We start from the raw sequence: 24,089 nt of genomic DNA on the forward strand, positions 1-24,089 counted from the left end.
GATTGGCTAAAGCAGACGTCTCACGTCAGCACGTTCTAGACGTGCACGCGCTTATTACGGTAATCTTCCTTCTGCATTCACACAGCGCAGCATTCCGGCAAATTGCCGGTAATGTTACAACTTCTCTTTCCGGAAAATAGCCAGAACGAATTTACCGGTATTTTCAAAAAGGGCCTGTTCACACATACAACCTTTCAATTTTCCGGAAAGGTCTGTATGTGTGAAAGGGGCTAATGACATGCACAGATGAATTGTTCAGCACAACACTAGCAATGAGAGCTAACAAACTCAAAATGGCTAGTTTTGACTTCATCTGTACTTCTTTATTAATGTGGAAATTCTTGCATTGTTTCCGCAGGTGCTACAACTGTGGCGGTCTGGACCACCACGCCAAGGAGTGCAAACTTCCTCCCCAACCCAAAAGATGCCATTTCTGCCAAAGTGTCGCACACATGGTGGCAAACTGCCCCGTCAAAGCCCAGCAGTCGACACAAGGCTCTCAGGGAAAGTCTGCGGGTCAGAAACAAGAGGAAGCGGATCAAAATCATTCACCACCAGCCACCGACTGACACCACGCTTGAAAACCAATCACACACCACTGCACTGGATAAACACACATGCATAATGCTGCTGCTGGAACTTCCTCAGGTCTAAATAAGCAAGGAGAACATGACTTTCATATCCTTTTTTAATGGTTTGAAGGTGTGTTCACATCAAGAATGATGAATATACCCTCTCAGAAACATCTGCTTATTAACAGTTGCCGTATTTATGTGTTTTCCGCTTATTTGTGGTTGTGAAATGCATTATGGGATGTTGATCTCTGCTCTGTCCACTTTTGATGTAGAAAATTCACTTCTACAGTTGAACAAAGAGACTTTTAGAGGTTTAGAATAATATAATGTATAAGAAATAATATCTAGAGTGTGTAAAATAACAGAAAATGTGCTGCTGTTCATTACAAGGTGTTTGTAGTGTAATATACAACACCAACCCAGACAATGAATCACGGTAAACTATAATAAATGGTCATAAAAAGTCAAACTTTTCAAGGTTAAAAGTTGTTGGAAGAAAGATCAAGCTCCCATAATGCAACTCACAAGCATAAATAAACATCAATCACAAAACACAGAAAACTGCTTATTTACAGATATTTACAGTGTAGCTTCACAGCATCACACAGGCTGTATCCACAATCGCCCCTATAGCCTTAAATTGTGCACTATTTTAGGGAGCAGCCACGTATAGTGGCGTCCAAAACCATAGTGGATGTTCTGTGTTTAAGTTAATAAATCCCAAAATGCATCACAGAAAACCACGCCAACTCTGGGAGAACAGGCAAACTCCACACAGAAATGCCAACTGACCCAGCCAAGACTCAAACCAGCGACCTTTCTTGCTGTGAGGCGATCATGCTCCCTACTTTGCCACCGTGATGCCCCATTTTGAATTTAATGTGACCTTTTATTGTTAAGTAAAAGCAAACTAAAATGAAATCCTTCAATTAAGTGTTACAAATAAATCAGATTTAAAAATAAAAGTAAACACTGTCTCTCGGATAGAGGACACAAAACATCGCAAGCAAATCAATGCAAAAGCTTGACTTGTGTATTCGGCATTGAACTCCATTGTTTAATAAATGGGATTTTTTTTGTTGTTTTTAATAATAATAATAATAATTATTATTATTATTATAAATAATAATAATTTTTTACATTTATATAGCGCTTTTCAAAGCTTTACACAACTTGCGGAACCTCCTCATCCACCACCAGTGTGCAGCATCCACCTGGATGACGTGACGTCAGCCATATTGCGCCAGACCGCACACCAGCTGATTGGTGTAGAGGAGAAAAGCCATCAATGATATAGGGATGGTTAGGAGGCCATGATGACAGAGGTCGGTGGGCAAATTTGCCCAGGATAAACCCCTACACTTTTTCAAAGGACATCCTGGGATTTTTAATGACCACAGAGTCAGGACCTCTCATTGAGTAGTATAGAGTCCCCTTCACTATACTGGGGCATTAGGACCCACACAGACTGCAGGTTGAGCGCCCCCTGCTGGCCTTACTAACAACAGTTCCAGCAGCAACCTAGCTGGTCTTCCATCCAGATACTGACCAGCCTCAGCTTTGCTTAGCTTCAATGGGAGACCATGTAAGAGCTACAGAGAGCTAGCTGCCGGCTAATGCAATGACTACAGTAATACAGTCATTATATATATATAATACATTTATATATTAGTTCCTATAAAGCAATGTTTTCTATTTTATTTTTAAATATTAGCAAAATAAATTAGGAAATTACTCATGGCAACTTTAACGTTATGCAGTTTGCAGCCCACAGCCCTTAATGAAGTTTGGATTTTGGCCCTTCATAAGAGAAAGTTTGGGCATCCCTGATACAGAAACTCATTCATTCATACATTTTCTTTTCGGCTAAGTCCCTTTATTAATCAGGGGAATAAACCGCCAACTTATCCTGCATATGTTGTACACAGCAGATGCCCTTCCAGCTGCAACCCATCACTGGGAAACACCCATACACTCTCATTCACACTCATACACTATGGACAATTAGCTTATTCAGTTCCCATATAATGCATGTGTTGGACTTGTGGGGGAAACCGGAGCGTGAACATGGGGAGAACTTGCAAACTCCACACAGAAATGTCAACAGACCCAGCTGAGGCTTGAATCTGTGATCTTCTTGCTGTGAGGCGATTGTGCTACCCACTGCGCCACTGTGATGCCCGATATAGAAACTCCCACAGGTTATTTTAGTTAAAACATATATTCTTGATGATGTTCAGAATTGTGCACTGTGGACAAAACTCTGGGTTCCACAAAATCGATTTGAGTTGGGACAACATGAAGGAATTAAGTTAGCTTAGTAGTTTTTACAAATTTAAGTGGATTGAACATAAACCGATTAAGTTGCCCCATAACAAACTCAAGAATTGTGTGATTCAGCTCAATTTAAATAAGTAGTTTGAACAAGCAGAGTGTGTGTTTATGGTTATATTTCTCAGTCTTGATGTGAACACTCTTAACGCTCAGGAATTGAGCTACTCAGGATGTACTGATGTGATACTACAGTGGTTTATATCTCATATCCAGTGTTTTCTACCTCATCTGGAGTTGTCTTGAACTCAAAACAAACATTTTAATCTTGCCTTTTGCTACATTTGAATGTTTCTCGCATCTCTTGATGCTTGTTTATGAAAGGATTTTAGTGGTTTTGGGTTTGAATTCAGGATTTGGCAGTCTCCCGTTTGTTTTGCAACAGACTGTCCTGATCGGCAGGGACCAAATGAATGTTAAACCGCTTTACCGGCGGCTTATTTTTACTCTGTCACTATAGTTATTATCTGTGCTATATCAAGCCCCGGTCAGATCACACAAATTTGTCATGATTTCGGCATGATTTTCTTGACGTAGGGTGTTGTAGATTCGTAAACGACAAATGGACGTCGTGACACAAGCTTATTCTCATGTAATGTGGCATAGTTCACAACAACCAAGACCATGCCTGCGACGCCTCATGACACCATTGCAGAAAGTCTAAATTTAATATTAAATTATTAAATTTTTAATTTTTTTCTCGTTTTGCACCACAAGTTCCGTCATGTGCAATAGAAGCACATCATTTCTCGGTTATGTCAGTGGGTGCTGTCGTCAATGCGCTAGTCAGGTAATCAAATATAGGCTGCATATTTATTTATGGCTGGATACGATCAATCATTGGTTATGCAAACTTTACCAACCTTTTCTAAAATCAAATTTAAGCAATTTTATCTGACAGACTGGCATGCAGACATCTCCATTCTCACAGCGAGTTTCTGAGTTCTTTCATCCTTCCGACTGAGTTTGTTCTTCCGAGGTAATCTGGGAACATGTTCAGTGAAGTGAATACATTGACTGTTTCTCAGTTCCAAGAACGCAAAGTGGTTACCGGTCTTGCCAGGTGTCCTCGGAAGAACAAACTCAGGAGACCGCGAGGGCAGAGAATGCTTCCTCTGAGAAATGAGATGCTGCGTTCTTCCTGATGGTCACATGACCTTCACATGTTTTTAACGGAAAATTATTTAAACATTACAGCATTTATACTGGGATTTATTGTTTTAAAATATATACTATGCATAAAAACATTATAAATATATGTTGCACAATATAAATAAAGCTGATTTTAATACGAATTTCAGCAAACAAACACCCTTAATGTTTTTATTCCTTTATTAAGATGTTCATGGTAATGTTTATATTCACCGTTTCATTCAGGGAAACTCCTGAGGTAAATAAGTGATATCTCTGAACTTTAATAATAAATCTAAATAAAATGCTGCGCTTCCCACCTCCAGTCTCAATGACTTCTAGGACTTCTAGCACGAGTTCGGTGCTCAAGTCTGCATCTATGTGTCCTCGATATCAAGAACACATCCGGGAAGTTTCACATGTCCTCTGTTCTTGCGGTCTTGAGTATTAGAACTGAACTTTGGCAGCTGATGATGACGTTACACGAGGACGCAAGACCGCTGAAGAACGCATATTGAGAAACAGCCGCTGTGAAAGCATCTCCTGCGTACTCAAATTCATCATTAATAGTAAAAACAGTTTAATATCGGCTTCTCTGAAACTGTGAATATTTCACTTTCATTTTATTTAGGCTAGATTATTATTTCATTTAACAAACAAACACAATCTCACAGCAATTCGTGTTTTGGCGCATATAGCGGACTTGTTTTGAAGCATATCACCTTAAATGGTATTCGTTATTCTTGTTTATAGATAACTGACCAACAAAACATATATTAGAATTAAGATAAAGATTATAGCAAACACAATTCGTTTAAAAAAGATATTTTTTTCTCCCACAAGTCTAGAGACATGTGGTACAGGTGAATTGGGTAAGCTAAATTGTCCGTAGTGTGTGTGTGAATGAGTTTGTACCCAGTAATGGGTTGCAGCTGGAAGGGCATCCGCTGCGTTAAACATATGCTGGATAAGTTGGCGGTTCATTCCGCTGTGGCGACCCCTGATTAATACAGGGAGTAAGCCGAAAAGAAAATGAATGAATGAATGATTGAATAAATGAATAAAGATATTTTTTTTCCAAGAAAAATACACAAATTATATGTTTGTTTGTGCCCTTTTAATACTCAACTATACAGGTGGATTCTTTGTTTCGCTCTTAGGAAAATAGAAACTTAATGAAGGCTTCAGTGTGATTGTTGTATCACAAACCTCTGTCATCATTTTTTAATATGTCATTATTTCAAAGATTGTGTCTTGAGCATCTGATTTTTCCTCAGTGCTTATATACTTTCATTTACTTCTTCACATTCGTGGCAAGTTCAAGCGAGGGAGTGGACAGGAAAATAAACATTTAGATTTCAAAGACAATATCTGGTCACCCTTGTAAATGAGATCTTGATCTCAATGGGTTTTTATCTGGTTAAATAAAGAAACATATATCTTAATATTAAAAAGAAATAATAAGTTTGATCATATCCATATCGTAAGGAATACCCTTAAATAATATAGGTAATTGTCTGCAAGCATCAGTGCTTATTGAGATTGAAATAAGATTAAAAAAATTGAAATTGAGATGAGAAATATCGTTATATCAACACTTGTGACTGCTTTAGGAAATAACAATTGTTGTAGACGTCACGGCATAACCGATCGTAAAGGAACGTGTAGTCTCGCACATATGTTTATCAAAAAATAAATAAATAAAAATAACAATCTTTTCTTACCGACAATAAAACCGTGTGATCTGACCGGGGCTTTAGACATGAAAGTAAATAATCAATCACGCTTTTATCTCTAAACTTCAGTCTGCAGTCTTGAATATTCGCCGTCTCGTCTTAAATGCTGCTGATCTGTACGTTTTGCTAGCGATATATTTTGTTATTTGTGCCTCAGGGGTTTTCAAGGCGAGAGAAATAAGTTATTAATCTTTTATGAGCACCATCCCTGCGCCGATGGTGAAAACAGCTGCCTGTGTTAATCTGGAATGTATTTAACAGCCTTTTACTCCCATTTTACAGGAGGAGCTGAAAGGCTCATATTTAATATAATTCTATATAGCTTATATTATATACACACTGTTTACGTAAACCTATTAAAGGAAGCCTTTACTCATAGTATTTATTTATAGCAATGTGCTCTGCGACTTCTACCTCAAGTACCTCAAGAATCAGCTGATATGAAATTCATATTGCTTTCCGTGAAGTCTGCACTGCACTTTGCCTCATCTTTAGTGTTTTCTCTTTAAATAACTCAGGTATATCCGATTGCTAGACATGAATCCACATGCAGTTATATTAATATATTGTTTTATCATAGCTTCGTACCATCACTATGCTTGTGTGGATCAAACAGGAATGTATATGTAGAATGTCGTTAAATCAACTGGAAACGTCTGCGGTATCTAATCCAGTACCTCATGCAATAATAGTTAGCTTCTTTGTTATAAAACTAAGAATCATACAACGTGTTGCACCATTTAGACGTGTACTCGTGGTGTTTTTGACTATCCTGATGGATTTGGGAATCACTTCTTGAACATTTGAATGTAATGTGACATTTTCTGTGCTTTTTGTCATTCAATAAATTTAGTGGAATGTTAGAAGAACACTTGTCGTGAGCTGTACTTAGTATCTGTATTTATTTATATTAGTGTTGGGCTGTAATACGAAGTGTATCCACTAGATGGAGTGTGAAATGCTTATTAATGATGGTCCAATAAAAAGAACTAAAGTACAGCAGGAATTAATTTGCAGCATGTGGTATACAATTACTGATCCACTGCATCTTTTAATTCATCTGTAGTGATGATACTGAAAACTGTATATTTTTAGTTCCCAGACTGTGACTGAATATATTTATTTTCAATCAGTGGCTATATGGAGACGTGGAATCGTTTCTATTAATGTAAAGCACAGGTGTCAATTGCAGTTCGTGGAGGGCCGCAGCTCTGCACAGTTTAGTTTCAACCTTAATTAAACACACCTGATCAAACTTATTGAGTCCATCACACTTGTTTGAAACCTACAAGTAAGTGTGTTGGAGCAAGGTTGGAGTTGAACTGCAGAGCTGCGGCCTTCCAGGAACTGGAATTGATAACAAACTGCATGGAGTCAGATTTCTCCCCATCCTTTTCTTTTTCATTCCTATAATTCCATAGTGTAGATCTTTTTTTCTTTCTTTCATTATTTTTTTCTTTCTTTCTTTTATTTCCCCTTTCTTTCTTTCTTTCTTTCTTTCTTTCTTGCTTTCTTTCTTTCATTATTTTTTTCTTTCTGTCTTTTATTTCCCCTTTCTTTCTTTCTTGCTTTCTTTCTTTCTTGCTTTCTTTCTTTCATTATTTTTTTCTTTCTGTCTTTTATTTCCCCTTTCTTTCTTTCTTGCTTTCTTTCTTTCTTTCATAATTTTTTTCTTTCTTTCTTTTATTTCCCCTTTCTTTCTTTCTTTCTTTCTTTCTTTCTTTCTTTCTTTCTTTCATTTTTCCTTTCTTTCTTTCTTTCTTTCTTTCATTATTTTTTTCTTTCTTTTTTATTTTTCCTTTCTTTGTTTCTTTCTTTTTTTCTTTCCTTTTTTCTTCCTGTTCTTTCTTTCATATTTTTTTTCTTTCTTTTATTTCCCCTCCTTTTATTTATTTATTTTCTTTCTTTCTTTCTTTCTTTCTTTTTCATTAGTGTTTTTCTTTTTTTCTTCCTATTATTTCCTTTTATTTCTTTTCTTTGTTTTTCATTTAATTTCTTTCTTAGCTTTGTTTTCTATCCTTTTATTTTCTGTAGTTGTTTCTTTCAGTTTTTCTTTTATTTGCTTTCTTTATCAGTCATTTGTTTTTCTTCCTTTTCTTTCTTTTGTTCTTTCTTTCTTTCGCTTTTTCTTCCTTTTATTTTCTTTCATTCTTTCTCAGTCACAATGTTTTTTGTTTTCTTTCTTTATTTCATTATTTTTTCTTTCCTTTTATTTCTTTCTTTCATTTGTTTTTCTCTTTCTTTCTTTATTTCTTTCTTTTCTTTTCCTTCTTTTCTAGTTTTTTCTTCCTTTTATCATCCTTTCTTTCTTTAACTTTCTTTTGTTCTTTCTTACTTTCTTTGTTTCATTTCTGTTTTTCCTTTTAGTTCTTTTTTGTTTTTCCTCCCTTTTATCTTCTTTCATTCTTTCTCATTCATTTGTTTTCCATTTTTTTCCCTTAGTTTTTTTGTTCTTTTTATTTTCTTTCTTTTTTAGTTTTTTCTTTCTTACTCTCTTTTTTATTTCTTTTCTTTTAATTTCTTTTTTATTTTTATTTTCTTTCTTTCTCATTCATTACTTTTTTGTTTTCTTTCTTTCTCTCCTTTTATTTTCTTTCGTTCTTTCTTTCTTTACTTTGTTTATATAACAAAATCACTTTTTACATTTCGCATTTAAACCCAAAGGAACCATGGCATTCTGGACATTCACCACATAAATATAAAAGTACACGTATACCTGCGTCAAGCTGTCCTAAAATAAAAGTGTCATAATATAAAATATTACTTATGATAACAACGTTTAAATAAATGAATACAGACAGCACTATTCATGAATGACTTCATGAACACAGTCACACATTAAACATCATTATCAGGTGTTAATTATTCAAAAAACGAAAAGAAAAAAAATCTTTTAATGCTCCACTAAAAATGTCAATTAGTTTATAAAGCTGAAAAAACATACAAATACCAGTTCAATCTAATTTAAAACTTTTTTTGTGGTTCAACCTGTAACTTCATACCCCTATAGCGGTAACCTTTACATCAGGGGTTACCAACCTGGTGCCCGTGGGCACCAGGTAGCCCGCCAGGTTCACATGAGTTGCCCGCGGGCCTGTTCTAAAAATAGCTCACCATAGCACCACATATGAGTAAGCTGCATCTAATATTTTTATAAGTATTCTTTTTAAATCACACTTGCATTGGTGTAAATTTGAAAATTACTTTAAGTTATATACTGTATAAAAAAAACTTTAAAAACAATTTCAGACAAATAAAGTGTTTCATATTGATATTTATCTAACTTGTTAAATCATTGTTGACAACTACTGTGAGAAATCATTAACATGATCAATGTCTTCACATAGATGAATATTATTAATTATTAATAATAACCTATAATTAAAAGTAAATTAAGAAAAATGTGTTATTTAATAACTGGTAGCCCTTCACACTATTCGGTACCCAAGAAGTAGCTCTCGGTTTGCAAAAGGTTGGTGACCCCAACTTTACATCAATACTGTTACAAAGTCGTGGGAATTTTCATAGTCGACATAATTTGTAGCCGTTATAAATTCTTGTTTACATAATTTCACCATATTTAAAAATGATTAGCTCGTTATTGACAGGTATATTCTCTGAGAATTATCCAAAAGCAGCCTTTTTCGAAAGATTTATATATGTAAATGCACGTATACTTCAGGTCTGACGGTTATTATAATTTGCCTTATGAATATTAATGACGTACGTACCTTTACGTTCGCACAGTAATCCTACACGTTTGGTTAAAATCATGGTTAAAATACAAGAGTGTGTAAGTGGGCGCTGGTTTTGTTACCAAATGAACCATTTCCAGAAAACAAAAACGGACATAATAAGCTCTGGTTACAGTGCGTGCGCGCTCTTGTGACCACTGCTAATGAATATTCATCAGCCGTGTCACCGAGTGAACTTTCGCTGGACGACGTCACTACTACAGGCTTTACGGTACCAACATGGCCGCTCACAGGATAGTAAACATGGATTTTTGATCTCTCGTGTTTTTTTTCAAAGACAAACGACGAAGATATTTTGAAATTGAACGCATAACAAGGGATAAAATGAAACTGCCGTCCGTCGCATCGCTATTAATTCGCGTTTACAGAACAACAGGTCCTGTGTCCCACATTCAGAGGATCAGACATGGAGCTGTCCTCAATAAAAACTATTCCTCTGTGTCTGCAGTCAAAAACTGCACTGCACTCCTGTACAGGAATCACGGGGAGCCCTCACAAGTTGTCCAGTAAGCGCGTCATGTCCATTGATAATTGACGGTACCGTTAATATGTGGACAGTTTGACAGCACTTACCCGGTTTCATGCATGATTGACAGGTTGGAGTCTCTGGATCTTCCTCAGGTGGGAGCTGAATGTGTCCTGGTGAAAATGCTAGCGGCTCCCATCAACCCTTCTGACTTAAATATGCTTCAAGGCAAGAGCAAAACATTTGACTGGATTTAATAAATGATGCATGACCTATTAATTAACTCCTTGTGCACAAATACACTATATTTGTGCAAATCTTAACGTAAAAAAATTTAATTGGTAATATTTATCGACTACAATATATATTTTTGTAATGGTTGCATTAGGACTTCTGAAGTTATTAGTATATATATATATATATATATATATATATATATATATATATATATATATATATATATATATATATATATATGTGGATTATTTTTTTGTAATGTATTTAGGTAATTGCAGCAAATGCTGCAATGATATACAGTTGAAGTCAGAATTATTAGTCCCCCTTTAAATTTTATTTTATTTTTTAAATATTTCCCAAATGATGTTGAACCGATTCAGTAAATTTTCACAGTATGTCTGATAATATTTTTTTCTTCTGGAGAAAGTCTTATTTGTTTTATTTTGGCTAGAATAAAAGCAGTTAAAAAAAACATTTTAGTGTTAGTATTATTAGCCCCTTTAAGCTGTATTTTTTGAATAGTCTACAGAACAAACCATCATTATACAATAACTTGCCTAATTACCCTAACCTGCCTAGTTAACCTAATTAACCTAGTTAAGCCTTTAAATGCCACTTTAAGCTGAATAGAAGTGTCTTGAAGAATATCTAGTCTAATATTATGTACTGTCATCCTGACAAGGATGAAATAAATAAGTTATTAGAGATGAGTTATTAAAACTATTATGTTTAGAAATGTGTTGGAGAAATCTGCTCTCCGTTAAACAGAAATTTTGGGGGAAAATAAACGAATAATTCAGGGGGCTAATAATTCTTACTTCAATAAATAAATAAATAAATAAATAAATAAATATATATATATATATATATATATATATATATATATATATATATATATATATATATATATATATATATTTCCATTATTCTCTAAACACATCTTTATATTACAATTGTATATATATTTTATATTATATTTTTTCACATATATATATATATTTTTCACATGATTATTTTTAATAATATGAAGTATTTTGATTTGTGTATGTGTATTTTTGTAATTAAAATAATATCTATATATATATAACATGTAAAAATTAATATTTTAATATAATAAATAACACTGTAATTATAATCATATATATGTATATATTTATGACATTGTCATAGTGTGGTTACTGTATTCCTTCTCAGTGTTTTATGTATAGATTTTGCCATTTACATTTTTCCTCACAGTTAATTATGGTAAATATTTTTTTTACAGATTTACTTGTTTTAAATATTATCGATTCATATTTGTCTTTTCTTACACCAACAGCAAATATTGCCTAGAAGTAAACACACTTTATATACATTTATAGAATTTAGTATCATTTTAGTGGGTGACGCAGTGGCGCAGTAGGTAGGCAAGAAGGTTGCTAGTTCAAGCCCTTAGGTGGGTCAGTTGTCATTTCTGTGTGGAGTTTGCATGTTCTCCCTGCATTCGCGTGGGTTTCCTCCGAATGCTCCAGTTTCCCCCACAGTCCAAAGACATGTGGTACAGTTGAATTGGGTAGGCTAAATTGCCCGTAAGTGTATGTGTGTAAATGAGTGTGTATGGATGTTTCCCAGAGATGGGTTGCAGCTGGAAGGGCATCCGCTGCGTAAAACATATGCTGGATAAGTTGGTGGTTCATTCTGCTGTGGCGACCCCAAAATAATAAAGGAACTAAGCCGAAAAGAAAATGAATGAATATAATTTTTATTACAATCAGTTTTTATTGTTTTCTATTACAGTACTGTGGAGAATAAATTTTTTGAATAGAAAATTAATGGGAAAGTTGTATATTAAACGTCCTTTGTTCATGATTTTGCATATTCAGCCATCACTGTCATTAAACAGGCACATATGCCATCCTGCCTGAGCTTCCGGCAGTGGGGGGCAATGAGGGTGTGGCTCAGGTGATGGAGGTGGGAGACAAGGTCAAAACACTGAAAGTGGGCGACTGGGTGATTCCAAAAGATGCTGGCATAGGTGAACAAATAACCTGCACTCTGTATATAAATGACTTAGATTCAGTATAATCATCATCAGTAGGATGTAATACGCCTGCTTGAATCCCCACAGGCACGTGGAGAACAGCAGCAGTTTTAAAGGCTGACGATCTGGTGACTTTACCTAAAGACATTCCTGTATTGTCCGCAGCCACTCTGGGGGTCAATCCATGCACCGCTTATAGGATGCTCACAGACTTTGAGGAGCTCAAAGCAGGTAGGCAGTGCTCATGATTACACATCGTGAAATAAAAAAGGGGTAGTTCACCTTAAAATGAAGATTCTGGCCCGTATCATACACTCAGCACAATCAGATGCAAGATGTGTTTCCACAATGTGTTGCTATTTTCAGACCAGCGCAAACTTAATTTTTTCATTTTCTGCTACGTTGTTTAAATAGCAAATCCATTTACACCACTTTGTGGAATCATGGGTGTTTCGGTATAGAACAGAGGTGTGTTACGGTGCATTGTTGGAGTGTTGCTATTTTGAAGAACTAAAATAGACTGTTTAATAGACCAGCTGAAAGCTGCTCTAAAGTCCAGGGCACTGAGAGGATTTTTCCGTTCTTAAATTAGCAAAAGTGGATTCAGATACGCCCTTAATGCTTTTGCACCATGCGCTTTGACTTTGCACCAAGATTGTTTAAATAGAGCTCTCAGTCATTTAGAGGTTTAGTTCAAACCAAAATGAAAATTGTTCACTCCAAAATTATTATTCTGGTATTAAAGGGTCAGTTCACACCCAAATGAATATTCTGACATTAAATATTCTGATATTAAAGAGTCAGTTCACACCCAAATTAATATTCTGACATTAAATATTCTGATATTAAAGAGTCAGTTCACACCCAAATTAATATTCTGACATTAAATATTCTGATATTAAAGGGTCAGTTCACTCCCAAATTAATATTCTGACATTAAATATTCTGATATTAAAGGGTCAGATCACACCCAAATTAATATTCTGATATTAAAGGGTCAGTTCACACCCAAATTAATATTCTGACATTAAATATTCTGATATTAAAGTGTCAGTTCACACCCAAATTAATATTCTGATTTTAAAGGGTCAGTTCACACCCAAATTAATATTCTGACATTAAATATTCTGATATTAAAGTGTCAGTTCACACCCAAATTAATATTCTGATAATAAAGGGTCAGTTCACACCCAAATTAATATTCTGACATTAAATATTCTGATATTAAAGTGTCAGTTCACACCCAAATTAATATTCTGATATTAAAGGGTCAGTTCACACCCAAATTAATATTCTGACATTAAATATTCTGATATTAAAGTGTCAGTTCACACCCAAATTAATATTCTGATATTAATGGGTCAGTTCACACCCAAATTAATATTCTGACATTAAATATTCTGATATTAAAGTGTCAGTTCACACCCAAATTAATATTCTGATATTAAAGGGTCAGTTCACACCCAAATTAATATTCTGACATTAAATATTCTGATATTAAAGTGTCAGTTCACACCCAAATTAATATTCTGATAATAAAGGGTCAGTTCACACCCAAATTAATATTCTGACATTAAATATTCTGATATTAAAGTGTCAGTTCACACCCAAATTAATATTCTGATAATAAAGGGTCAGTTCACACCCAAATTAATATTCTGACATTAAATATTCTGATATTAAAGGGTCAGTTCACACCCAAATTAATATTCTGACATTAAATATTCTGATATTAAAGGGTCAGTTCACACCCAAATTAATATTCTGACATTAAATATTCTGATATTAAAGGGTCAGTTCACACCCAAATTAATATTCTGATATTAAAGGGTCAGTTCACACCCAAATTAATATTCTGACATTAAATATTCTGATATTAAAGGGTCAGATCACACCCAAATTAATATTCTGACATTAAATATTCTGATATTAAAGAGTCAGTTCACACCCAAATTAATATTCTGATATTAAAGGGTCAGTTCACACCCAAATTAATATTCTGACATTAAATATTCTGATATTAAAGGGTCAGATCACACCCAAATTAATATTCTGACATTAAATATTCTGATATTAAAGGGTCAGATCACACCCAAATTAATATTCTGACATTAAATATTCTGATATTAAAGTGTCAGTTCACACCCAAATTAATATTCTGATATTAAAGGGTCAGTTCACACCCAAATTAATATTCTGACATTAAATATTCTGATATTAAAGTGTCAGTTCACACCCAAATTAATATTCTGATATTAAAGGGTCAGTTCACACCCAAATTAATATTCTGACATTAAATATTCTGATATTAAAGTGTCAGTTCACACCCAAATTAATATTCTGATAATAAAGGGTCAGTTCACACCCAAATTAATATTTTGACATTAAATATTCTGATATTAAAGGGTCAGTTCACACCCAAATTAATATTCTGACATTAAATATTCTGATATTAAAGGGTCAGTTCACACCCAAATTAATATTCTGACATTAAATATTCTGATATTAATGGGTCAGTTCACACCCAAATTAATATTCTGACATTAAATATTCTGATATTAAAGGGTCAGTTCACACCCAAATTAATATTCTGACATTAAATATTCTGATATTAAAGGGTCAGTTCACACCCAAATTAATATTCTGACGTTAAAGGGTCAGTTCACACCCAAATTAGTATTCTGACATTAAATATTCTGATATTAAAGGGTCAGATCACACCCAAATTAATATTCTGACATTAAATATTCTTATATTAAAGGGTCAGTTCACACTCAAATTAATATTGTTATTAAAGAGTTAAGTTGCACTTAAAGGAAAATTTAATAAAGCGGTAGTTTACCCACAAGTGAAAATGCTGTTATTAAATGGTCAGTTCACTCAAAAATGAATATCTTTTTTCATTAACTAAAAGGTTATGTTTTGTAATATTTTAGGAGACACAGTGATCCAGAACGCCGCTAACAGTGGTGTTGGACAGGCTGTTATTCAGATCGCTGCTGCTAAAGGCATTCACACCATCAATGTCATCAGAGACAGGTAAAATCTCCTTAAATCACTGCCTGTTAGGTTGTAATAACTCTTCTTAAACCCTTTTTTCAATCTTTCTGAATGAAATGTCTACTTTACGGCATCCCACGCCTAATTTAGCCACGCCCACTGTTTTCTCATTTAATATTCTGTTTCTCTAGGAACTGCCTCACAATATGAAAAAAATGGTTGCAGCTGTTGGTTTATGCAGATTTTAAATCAAAAGAAACCATGTATTCGCTTTATGATCGTGTAAAGCAGCGTGTTTCTTTTTGGCTTCAGGCCGGATCTGCGGCAGCTCTCAGACAGACTGACAGCGATGGGCGCCACACACGTCATTACAGAAGAGACTCTGAGACGGCCAGAGATGAAGGAGCTCTTTAAGGTCAGTGCAGTGTGGATTGATTTGTTCATATGTTAACTGCATGCTTTAAAGGGGACCTATTATGCCCTTTAAAAGCAAATAAATGATGTAAAGTATGATCTAGAGTGTGTGCGTGTAAAGTTTCAGCTCACACTAGTAACTTTTCATAACTCTCTGAAACTGACCCTTTTTTGGCTTGGATCATAATTGTGTCGTTTTGGTGACTGTCGCTTTAAATTCAAATGAGATTGTGCTCTTTTTAGAAGAGGGCGGAGCTATAAATGCCTGACCATCAGCATATTGGCAGATACAGAACTCTAGTAGTGAACGGCTGCTTCTCATTCTGTATTGTTTATACTAATGAGGAAGAGATTATAACTAATGGGCGGGGCTTTCCCTCTCTGATGACACGTACAAAGGGAGAATGTCAATCAAAGTTTTTCTGCAGACTGTTGTTATCAAGTGTGATTAAAAAAATTGAATCAATTAACTTTTGCCATTAGAAGTTGGTTATATTCGCACACTTCTGCCACACAACTGTGCTTAACCCCAGAATAAAAGTGATTTTTGCATAATAGCTCCCCTTTAAAAGCCACTCAGTATCTTTGTTTTTTAACAGTCCTGTCCTCGACCTAAACTGGCACTGAATGGAGTTGGAGGAAAAAGTGCCACAGAACTATTACGCCATTTACAGTAAGTTACTATATTTAGCATGCTAAAACAAAAAAAAAAAATTCATTATTTACATTATTATCACAAACCTGAGTTTTGTTCTTCTGGTAAACATGAAAAAGGATATTTAGAAAAATGTTGGAAATTGGTAATTATTGACTTCCATAGTATTTGTTTTTCCTACCATTGGGGTTTCTATCATTCTTTAAAAATTTGTTTGTGTTCAACACAAGAAAGAAACTCATAAGTGTTTAGAACCACTTGAAGGTGAGCAAATTTTCCTTTTTGGGTGAACTATCCCTTTAAGAGTTATTTTGTTCACTTATGCCGAGTTCAGACTGCATGATTTTCAAAGTAGTCGTGTCACATGTTTTCACACTGCGTGACTATCTGGGCTTGCGTTTCGTCGCTGCTTTGTTTACACTGCAAGATGGATCGGCGACAGGGACTTTCACATTGCATGACTTTACAATAGAAAGAATCGCCGACAACTTTGTCCAGACTACGTCTCACAGCCAAAAACACGTCGTATATCTTTTGTTATTAACTACATAATGAGAAAGAAGCCTTTAATGGGGTAGAACATGTACATGTTTGCTCACCTGGGTTTGAAGGGAATTAGCCATTTCTCCTCAACGTTGATAATAAACTAATTTCTTTCTGTATGAAACGTCAAACAGACACGGTCCTGCTCCTGAGTCCTGTCAAACCTCCACTAGTTTTTCCTCCATTTCGTGGGTCCAATAAACCGAAAATGAGCGCTTTTAACTTCTCCCCCAGCCTCCCGCTGGCCTGCAGCAGGTATACACACACGCACACACAAGTGAATGCTGCTCTCTCATTGGCTGTAGGTGATCGCTGATGTTATTTTCAGTCCAAACTCATTTCACACGGCATGATTTGAATCGTCGACAGCTCCAGATATTCAGCACGCCAAATATCTCACAGGCATCGGCAACTCATCGGCGATTCTCTCAGATCGCGTCTTTGAAAGTTCATACTGTGTGATTGTCACTCACGTGCATGAGCAGCGATTTGCCTGTGATTTCAGGCATTTGTCGGCGATTTCTCAAAACCTGTCGGCGAGCCAAAATCGGGGCTAAAATCACGCAGTCTGAACTAGGCATTAAGTAGCTGCTATTTTAAAAGATACGGTTCCTGAAAATCACACATTTCAAGAGTCACAGAATTAATAAAGCCTATAAAACTTGACATTCATTCATTTTCTTTTCGGCTTATTCCCTTTATCAATCTGGGGTCGCCACAGGGGAATGAACCACCAACTTATCCTGCTCATGTTTTACGCAGTGGATGTCCTTCGAGCTGCAACTTATCTCTGGGAACACACACACTCATTCACACTCATACACTACAGACAATTTAGCCTACCCAATTCACCTGTACCACATGTCTTTGAACTGTGGGGTAAACCGGAGGAAACCACAGGGAGAACATGCAAACTCCACACAGACACGCCAACTGATCCAGCCGAGGCTCAAACCAGCGACCTTCTTGCTGTGAGGTGACAGCACTACCTACTGTGCCACTGCGTCGCCTTAAGTTGACAATATGAAGTAAAGAAGTTTATTGAACCTTTAGATTTTTATTTATTTATTTGTTTTTTTAGTATTTAGTTTTTTTCTGAGAGTTACATTTGATACAATCAGCTTTTATGATCAATATACAGTATGATATACTGGGAATTTAGAGGAAATCTTGAAAGGAAAAAACACCTCAATTTTATTCAGTCACATACTGAACACAAATAACAGATCCTTTTACTGAATTTAAATGGGCAAACATTAATATGGAATTCTGATTGCTTGTAAATCAATGAGATCTTTCTAACAGTACAGCAGGCCCTTGATAAACTCAGCCTGTAAATATTTGAATGTTGTGTCTGTGTTTTTCAGAAGTGGAGGGAGTTTGGTGACCTACGGTGGGATGGCCAAACAACCAGTCACTGTTCCAGTGGTGAGTGAGACCATTTATCACCTTGGAATTACAAGGTTCTATCTAAGAGTTTTGTCAAAATTGAGTTATTGACATATTATTATTAAATGACAACCTTTTTACATTAAGGGATGTTTTTTTTATAAGTTGTTTAGATTTGTAAGACTTTTTATTTAAAAAACAAATGTTACACATTTGGAATGCAAAAACTTTGAAGCTCAGCATCTCAAAATCATTCAGAACGCAGAGGGAACCTTAGAATTCCAAGGTGCTTAAAGGTGCAGTAGATCAGGGGTTCCCAAACTTTTTTTAGCCCGCGACCCCCAAAATAACAATGCCAGTGACTCGCGACCCCCAATATCCTCTAAGGTGGTTATAAATACAGAAACCTTGCATGCAATGACGCAGACACACCAATTAAATTTGTGTCAGTGCTTTAAATGTGCCAGAAAGTATAACCTGATGTTATAAAATCAAAATGCATCTGACGCTATTGCTGCCTTTAATATAATGTAATTACCCCAGGGGTCGCAATCCAATAGAACTAGTAACTATAAGCTACTATAGTAACATAGTATATAGTAACTATAAACGACTATTTTTATTTTCAGTATAGTTATGGATAAAATATGTTAATTCTTAAGGTTTAATAAAAATAAATCGATTTTTGGAAATCACCAGGCGACCCCCCCTTCATTGCCCCGCGACCCCTTTACTTTGGGAACCACTGCAGTAGGTGATGGTCTTCAGAAGCATTTGTTGTTGTGCTGGTTGAAAGTCTCTTCACAGTCCAATAGTAATGATTACAGTAAATGATCTAAATGTGTTTATATGTATTTTTATATTCTGGGTAAAGCATAAAACTAAAAAATGTTCATCCAATTCAATAGAGTCGGACCGTCATCTCCCTTAATTCCGATAAGCTGGTCAGACTGTCTGTCAGCAAATGTAGATTCCGACTTCTGCGCATGTGTTCACGCAGATCCGCCATTAGCGCGTGCCCGTCTGCATCACAAACGCATGCGCGCGAGCGAGCTGGGGCTGCTCGCAGATGCCCAGTCGGAGCCGGAGGCGCCGAAGGACAGCCGAGCTCGGGCCGATTACTGTAAAGCCAGGCGCGGGTATAATTCGCTCTTAAAGCGGCCGCGCGGTCACGAGACGGACCGGGAGAAATCAAAAGCTGAATTGAAACTTTTAAAAACCTGAATCAATATTGGAGTTACTTTAGCACGCTGGAGGAAGGACGACACCATGGCTGGATTATCACTGTTAGACAGGTCATGTTCTGTTTTAAAACTATTTTATGTTAGATTGTGTTTTGTTATGAATGACTTATATGCACAGACGTGTTGTTCAGCCACTGAAATCTCCTGGTTAAAGATTGATGTGATTATTTTCAGTTTCATAAGGGTCTTTGAAAGCATCTATAATGTAGATTTATATTTAGTTTAACAACAAAACACCAGTAAATAGCGCTATTCCGCCTAACCTGCTTTACTGAGCGGAAGTTGCTTTTATATTCGCATTGGGTCATTTTTTAACAATGACAGCCTTCCTATACTGTTTACCATTCTACCTTGAATATTCGCTCTGAAATGCCTAGTTGAAGCCGGAGGCGCCGAAGGACAGCTGAGCTCGGGCCGATTACTGTAAAGCCAGGCGCAGGTATAATTCGCCCTTAAAGTGGCTGCGCGGTCACGAGACAGACCGGGAGAAATCAAAAGCTGAATTGAAACTTTTAAAAACCTGAATCAATATTGGAGTTACTTTAGCACGCTGGAGGAAGGACGACACCATGGCTGGATTATCACTGTTAGACAGGTCATGTTCTGTTTTAAAACTATTTTATGTTAGATTGTGTTTTGTTATGAATGACTTATATGCACAGACGTGTTGTTCAGCCACTGAAATCTCCTGGTTAAAGATTGATGTGATTATTTTCAGTTTCATAAGGGTCTTTGAAAGCATCTATAATGTAGATTTATATTTAGTTTAACAACAAAACACCAGTAAATAGCGCTATTCCGCCTAACCTGCTTTACTGAGCGGAAGTTGCTTTTATATTCGCATTGGGTCATTTTTTAACAATGACAGCCTTCCTATACTGTTTACCATTCTACCTTGAATATTCGCTCTGAAATGCCTAGTTGAAGCCGGAGGCGCCGAAGGACAGCTGAGCTCGGGCCGATTACTGTAAAGCCAGGCGCAGGTATAATTCGCCCTTAAAGTGGCTGCGCGGTCACGAGACAGACCGGGAGAAATCAAAAGCTGAATTGAAACTTTTAAAAACCTGAATCAATATTGGAGTTACTTTAGCATGCTGGAGGAAGGACGACACCATGGCTGAAGTATTACTGTTAGACAGGTCATGTTCTGTTTTAAAACTATTTTATGTTAGATTGTGTTGTTATGAATGACTTATATGCACAGACGTGTTGTTCAGCCACTGAAATCTCCTGGTTAAAGATTGTTGTGATTATTTTCAGTTTCATAAGGTTCTTTGACAGCATCTATAATGTAGATTTATATTTAGTTTAACAACAAAGTACACCAGTAAATAGCGCTATTCCACCTAACCTGCTTTATTGAGCTGAAGTTGCTTTTATATTCACATTGGGTCATTTTTGAACAATGACAGCCTCCCTTTACTGTTTGCCGTGCTACTCTGAATACTCGCTCTGAAATAGCATGTAAGTAATAAATGTAATTCCTGCACGGCGTTGGCACTAACTAACTGGCGAATGACATGAACTTGTGGGTTGTCTGTCGGCTGTTGTGACACGGTGCGCGCGCGCGATTTCAGGGGGTGTGGCTTTGAATCACAGTCCCTCCTCGCCGTCCAAAGATAATATGCTAAGCGGTTAGCTTTTTGGCAGATCACCTACTGCACCTTTAATTGTCTCTCCGTTTTCTGCACTCTATGAACTGACATCTAACATCTTTGGAACACTCTGTTCTGATTGGATTGTATTGAGAGTGTATTTTTAAAGCTTGGTTGTGTTTATAAGATGCAAAGCAGTGTGTGCTGCATTTGTAAAAAAAAAAATCATGTAATTTTAATCATATATCTTACTCGGATTATACAACTATCCATCATTTATTATCCTTTACTTCTCATTGAAGTGTCAGATTATTGTAATCATGTTCATGTAGCTTGTGTTGTACATTGCAGTTATATAAGTATGGTGCTTTCTTTAGAGTGCGCTGATCTTTAAAGACGTGCGAGTAAGAGGTTTTTGGGTGACCCAGTGGAAGAGAGACAACAGACACGGTGAGGACAAATAAGATGTGCTGTTGCTTGAGGATTGAACGGGTTTGATCTAATGACTTCCCATTTTGATAGATGATGAAGCCTTACGACACATGCTGGATGAACTCTGCATCCTGATCCGTGCTGGGAAACTGTCGGCGCCAATCTGCACCCAAGTACAGCTTCAAGACTTCCGGAAAGCTCTAGAAAACGCCATGAAGCCGTATGTGTCCACCAAACAGGTTTTTGTCATGTGAATGCAACCCCAAACACATGTATAATAAACATGACATCAAAGTCCAGTGAGCGTTATCAGGTTGTCAACAGGGTTTTGGCAATGCCTTTGATTTTGCTGGTATTTATTATATGCTGGGAATTTATGAGCATCATAATGATTATCAGCATGTCAGTCTATATTGAGCACTCACTGATAATCAAACATGCTCAGAGCCTGTGTTGCCGTTTTGCTTTGTCACATAAGCTCAATCAAACATGTAGATCTTCATATCGTGGGTTTGTGTTAAAGATACACACTAGAGTGTAATCTATAAAACACCGGTCATTGACTGAACGATAAAAGAAAGGCAAAATGTCTTTCCTCATATTATTTAGAGCAAAGTAATCAACACATTGTCATTGTTAATGAATATAAAGCATTTGATAAAAATTGGCTGATCGTTTTGTCTTTTAATGGAGAAAAATATTAATGACATAATTATAATGGCCTCATGACAGTCATGTTTATTACAGATTTATGACAAGTCTTAATAATGTTAATTTGCCATAAAGACATCTCAATCAAAGTCATCTCTGCATTTAAAATGGCACTTAATAACTGGGCGAATGACACTTAATAATAGGAATGTAACTGTATCAGAATTTCACGGTACGATAATACCTCTGTATGAATGGCACGGTACGGTATTTATTGAATAATTTACAGGAAAAACAAAACTAATGAAAAGACTCGAAAAAAAGTGCCAAACGTGTTTATTTACCTTAGCACTGAACATATCAATGATATACAAATTAGCCATCTATCTGTAAGTTTCGAAACAGGAACTTCAATTTTTCAATTTTATTAACAAAAAACTATTAAACCATATTAAAAAAAAAAGTTTCAATTTAGTATTGTTGAAAACTCATCACATTCAACATTTAATCACTCACAGAGATGGGTTTTTAAAGGAAAATTATCATATAACTATAATCTGGTAAAAGCTGGGATCTCTGGGCATGTCCCCTGCAGCAGAAAAAAACCCTCTCATTTGGGACTGAGGTTTCTGGGACAGAAAGAGTGAGATAGAGGTCTCTTTGCGGTACAAGTCAATGTCTGCATCAATCTAACAAGTGTGCTGTGTTCTGCAGTCCCCATGACTGTTTTAGTCGTATTCCCCGACTTATATTTCACCACAGTCTGGCAGTGCCTGCATACTGTTTTTTCTTTGTCTGTCACCTTTTCTACTTTTTCATATCTTTTTAGAAAGAAACCGAAATGCTTCCACACATCCAATTTAAAACCCGCTTTAGGTTCGATCATTTCCAGCTCTTTTTCTTCCCCGCTACTAGCAGCACACTCCATTTCCGCATTACTGGATCTGTAGTGAAAACAGACCGCAAAGGATGATGGCCACGCCTAGGCTGATGGGAATTGTAGTTCCCGCTACCTCCCGTTCGCTTCATTCGCCTGAGCAAACTTTTCTTATAAATATAGTTTTATTAAGTCATGCGCCTACGGTAATATTGAAAAAAATTACTATTGCGGTATGACGGTATTTACAATATTGTTACATCCCTACTTAATAACAGTTGTCATAAACATGTATAAAATCATATTGATATTTATGACGTGTTATGTTGTGATTATAAAGGTGTTGTGGCAGTCTTATGGCTTCTTCCCAAGGCTTTTGCATTTGATTGATGAAAACACACAACTATAATGTCCTCATGACAGTCATGTTTATATTAGATTTACAATAAGTCTTGATTATAGTCAAGTTGACAGGTTATGATGCGTTTATGTCAAGTTGTCATAGAGACATCTCAACCAATGTCATCTCTGCATTTAAAATGACATAACTGAGCTAATGACAATTAATGATAGTTGTCATAAACATGTCTAAAATCTCATTCATATTAATCATGTGTTATGTCATGATTATAAAGGTGTCATGACAGTCTTATGAACACCCCTTCAAGAATAATCTATTTCTTTGTCTTTTATTGGCTTTTGTATTTGACCGATGAAAGCAGACACAATTATAATGGCCTCATGACAGTCATGTTTATGACAGAGTTATGATAAGTCTTTATAGTGTCAAGTTGTCAAAGACAGTTTGTGATGTGTTTATGTCAAGTTGTAATAAGCAAATCTCAACCAATGTCATCTTTGTATTTAAAATGGCATAACTGAGCTAATGACAATTAATAACAGTTGTCATAAACATGCATAAAATCTCATTCATATTTATCACGTGTTATGTCATGATTATAAAGGTGTCATGACAGTCTTATGAACACCCCCTTCAAGAATAATCTATCTTTTTTTGTTTTATTGGCTTTTCCATTT

General features: G+C 35.8%; 2 protein-coding genes and 1 long non-coding RNA gene across 6 annotated transcripts in view; 2 read left to right on the forward strand and 1 right to left on the reverse strand.

Annotated features, from left to right (window-relative positions):
- lin28aa (lin-28 homolog Aa) overlaps positions 1-6,642 on the forward strand; it is a 39,531-nt gene extending 32,889 nt beyond the window's left edge. Inside the window, exon 4 of one of the 2 annotated variants that reach the window (XM_087286455.1) lies at positions 359-6,642. In XM_087286455.1, the coding sequence (XP_087142581.1) occupies positions 359-569 (211 nt within the window). In that variant the 3' untranslated portion in view covers positions 570-6,642. The remainder of the gene's footprint in view (positions 1-358) is intronic. The other variant, XM_087286454.1, reaches the window with a different exon arrangement.
- Positions 303-10,216, reverse strand: LOC147840111 (uncharacterized). 2 transcript variants are annotated; one of them, XR_015510828.1, is made up of 2 exons: positions 10,102-10,216; positions 303-510 (listed from the first exon to the last, which is right to left on the reverse strand). It is a non-coding gene; the product is annotated as an uncharacterized LOC147840111 (long non-coding RNA). The 2 variants fall into 2 exon arrangements; XR_015510829.1 differs by lacking the exon at positions 10,102-10,216 and adding an exon at positions 9,505-9,677.
- Positions 9,725-22,190, forward strand: mecr (mitochondrial trans-2-enoyl-CoA reductase). 2 transcript variants are annotated; one of them, NM_001017852.1, is given in 10 exon segments: positions 9,725-10,034; positions 10,125-10,222; positions 12,114-12,245; positions 12,339-12,482; positions 15,188-15,290; positions 15,564-15,666; positions 16,265-16,338; positions 18,231-18,291; positions 21,469-21,541; positions 21,614-22,190. In NM_001017852.1, coding segments are annotated over 10 exon segments (1,134 nt in total). In that variant the 5' UTR covers positions 9,725-9,852; the 3' UTR covers positions 21,778-22,190.
- Positions 22,191-24,089: the final 1,899 nt, after the last annotated feature.

This window comes from Danio rerio, chromosome 16 (assembly GCF_052040795.2).
Source record: "Danio rerio strain M-AB ecotype USA chromosome 16, GRCz13ab, whole genome shotgun sequence".
NCBI lineage: Eukaryota > Metazoa > Chordata > Actinopteri > Cypriniformes > Danionidae > Danio > Danio rerio.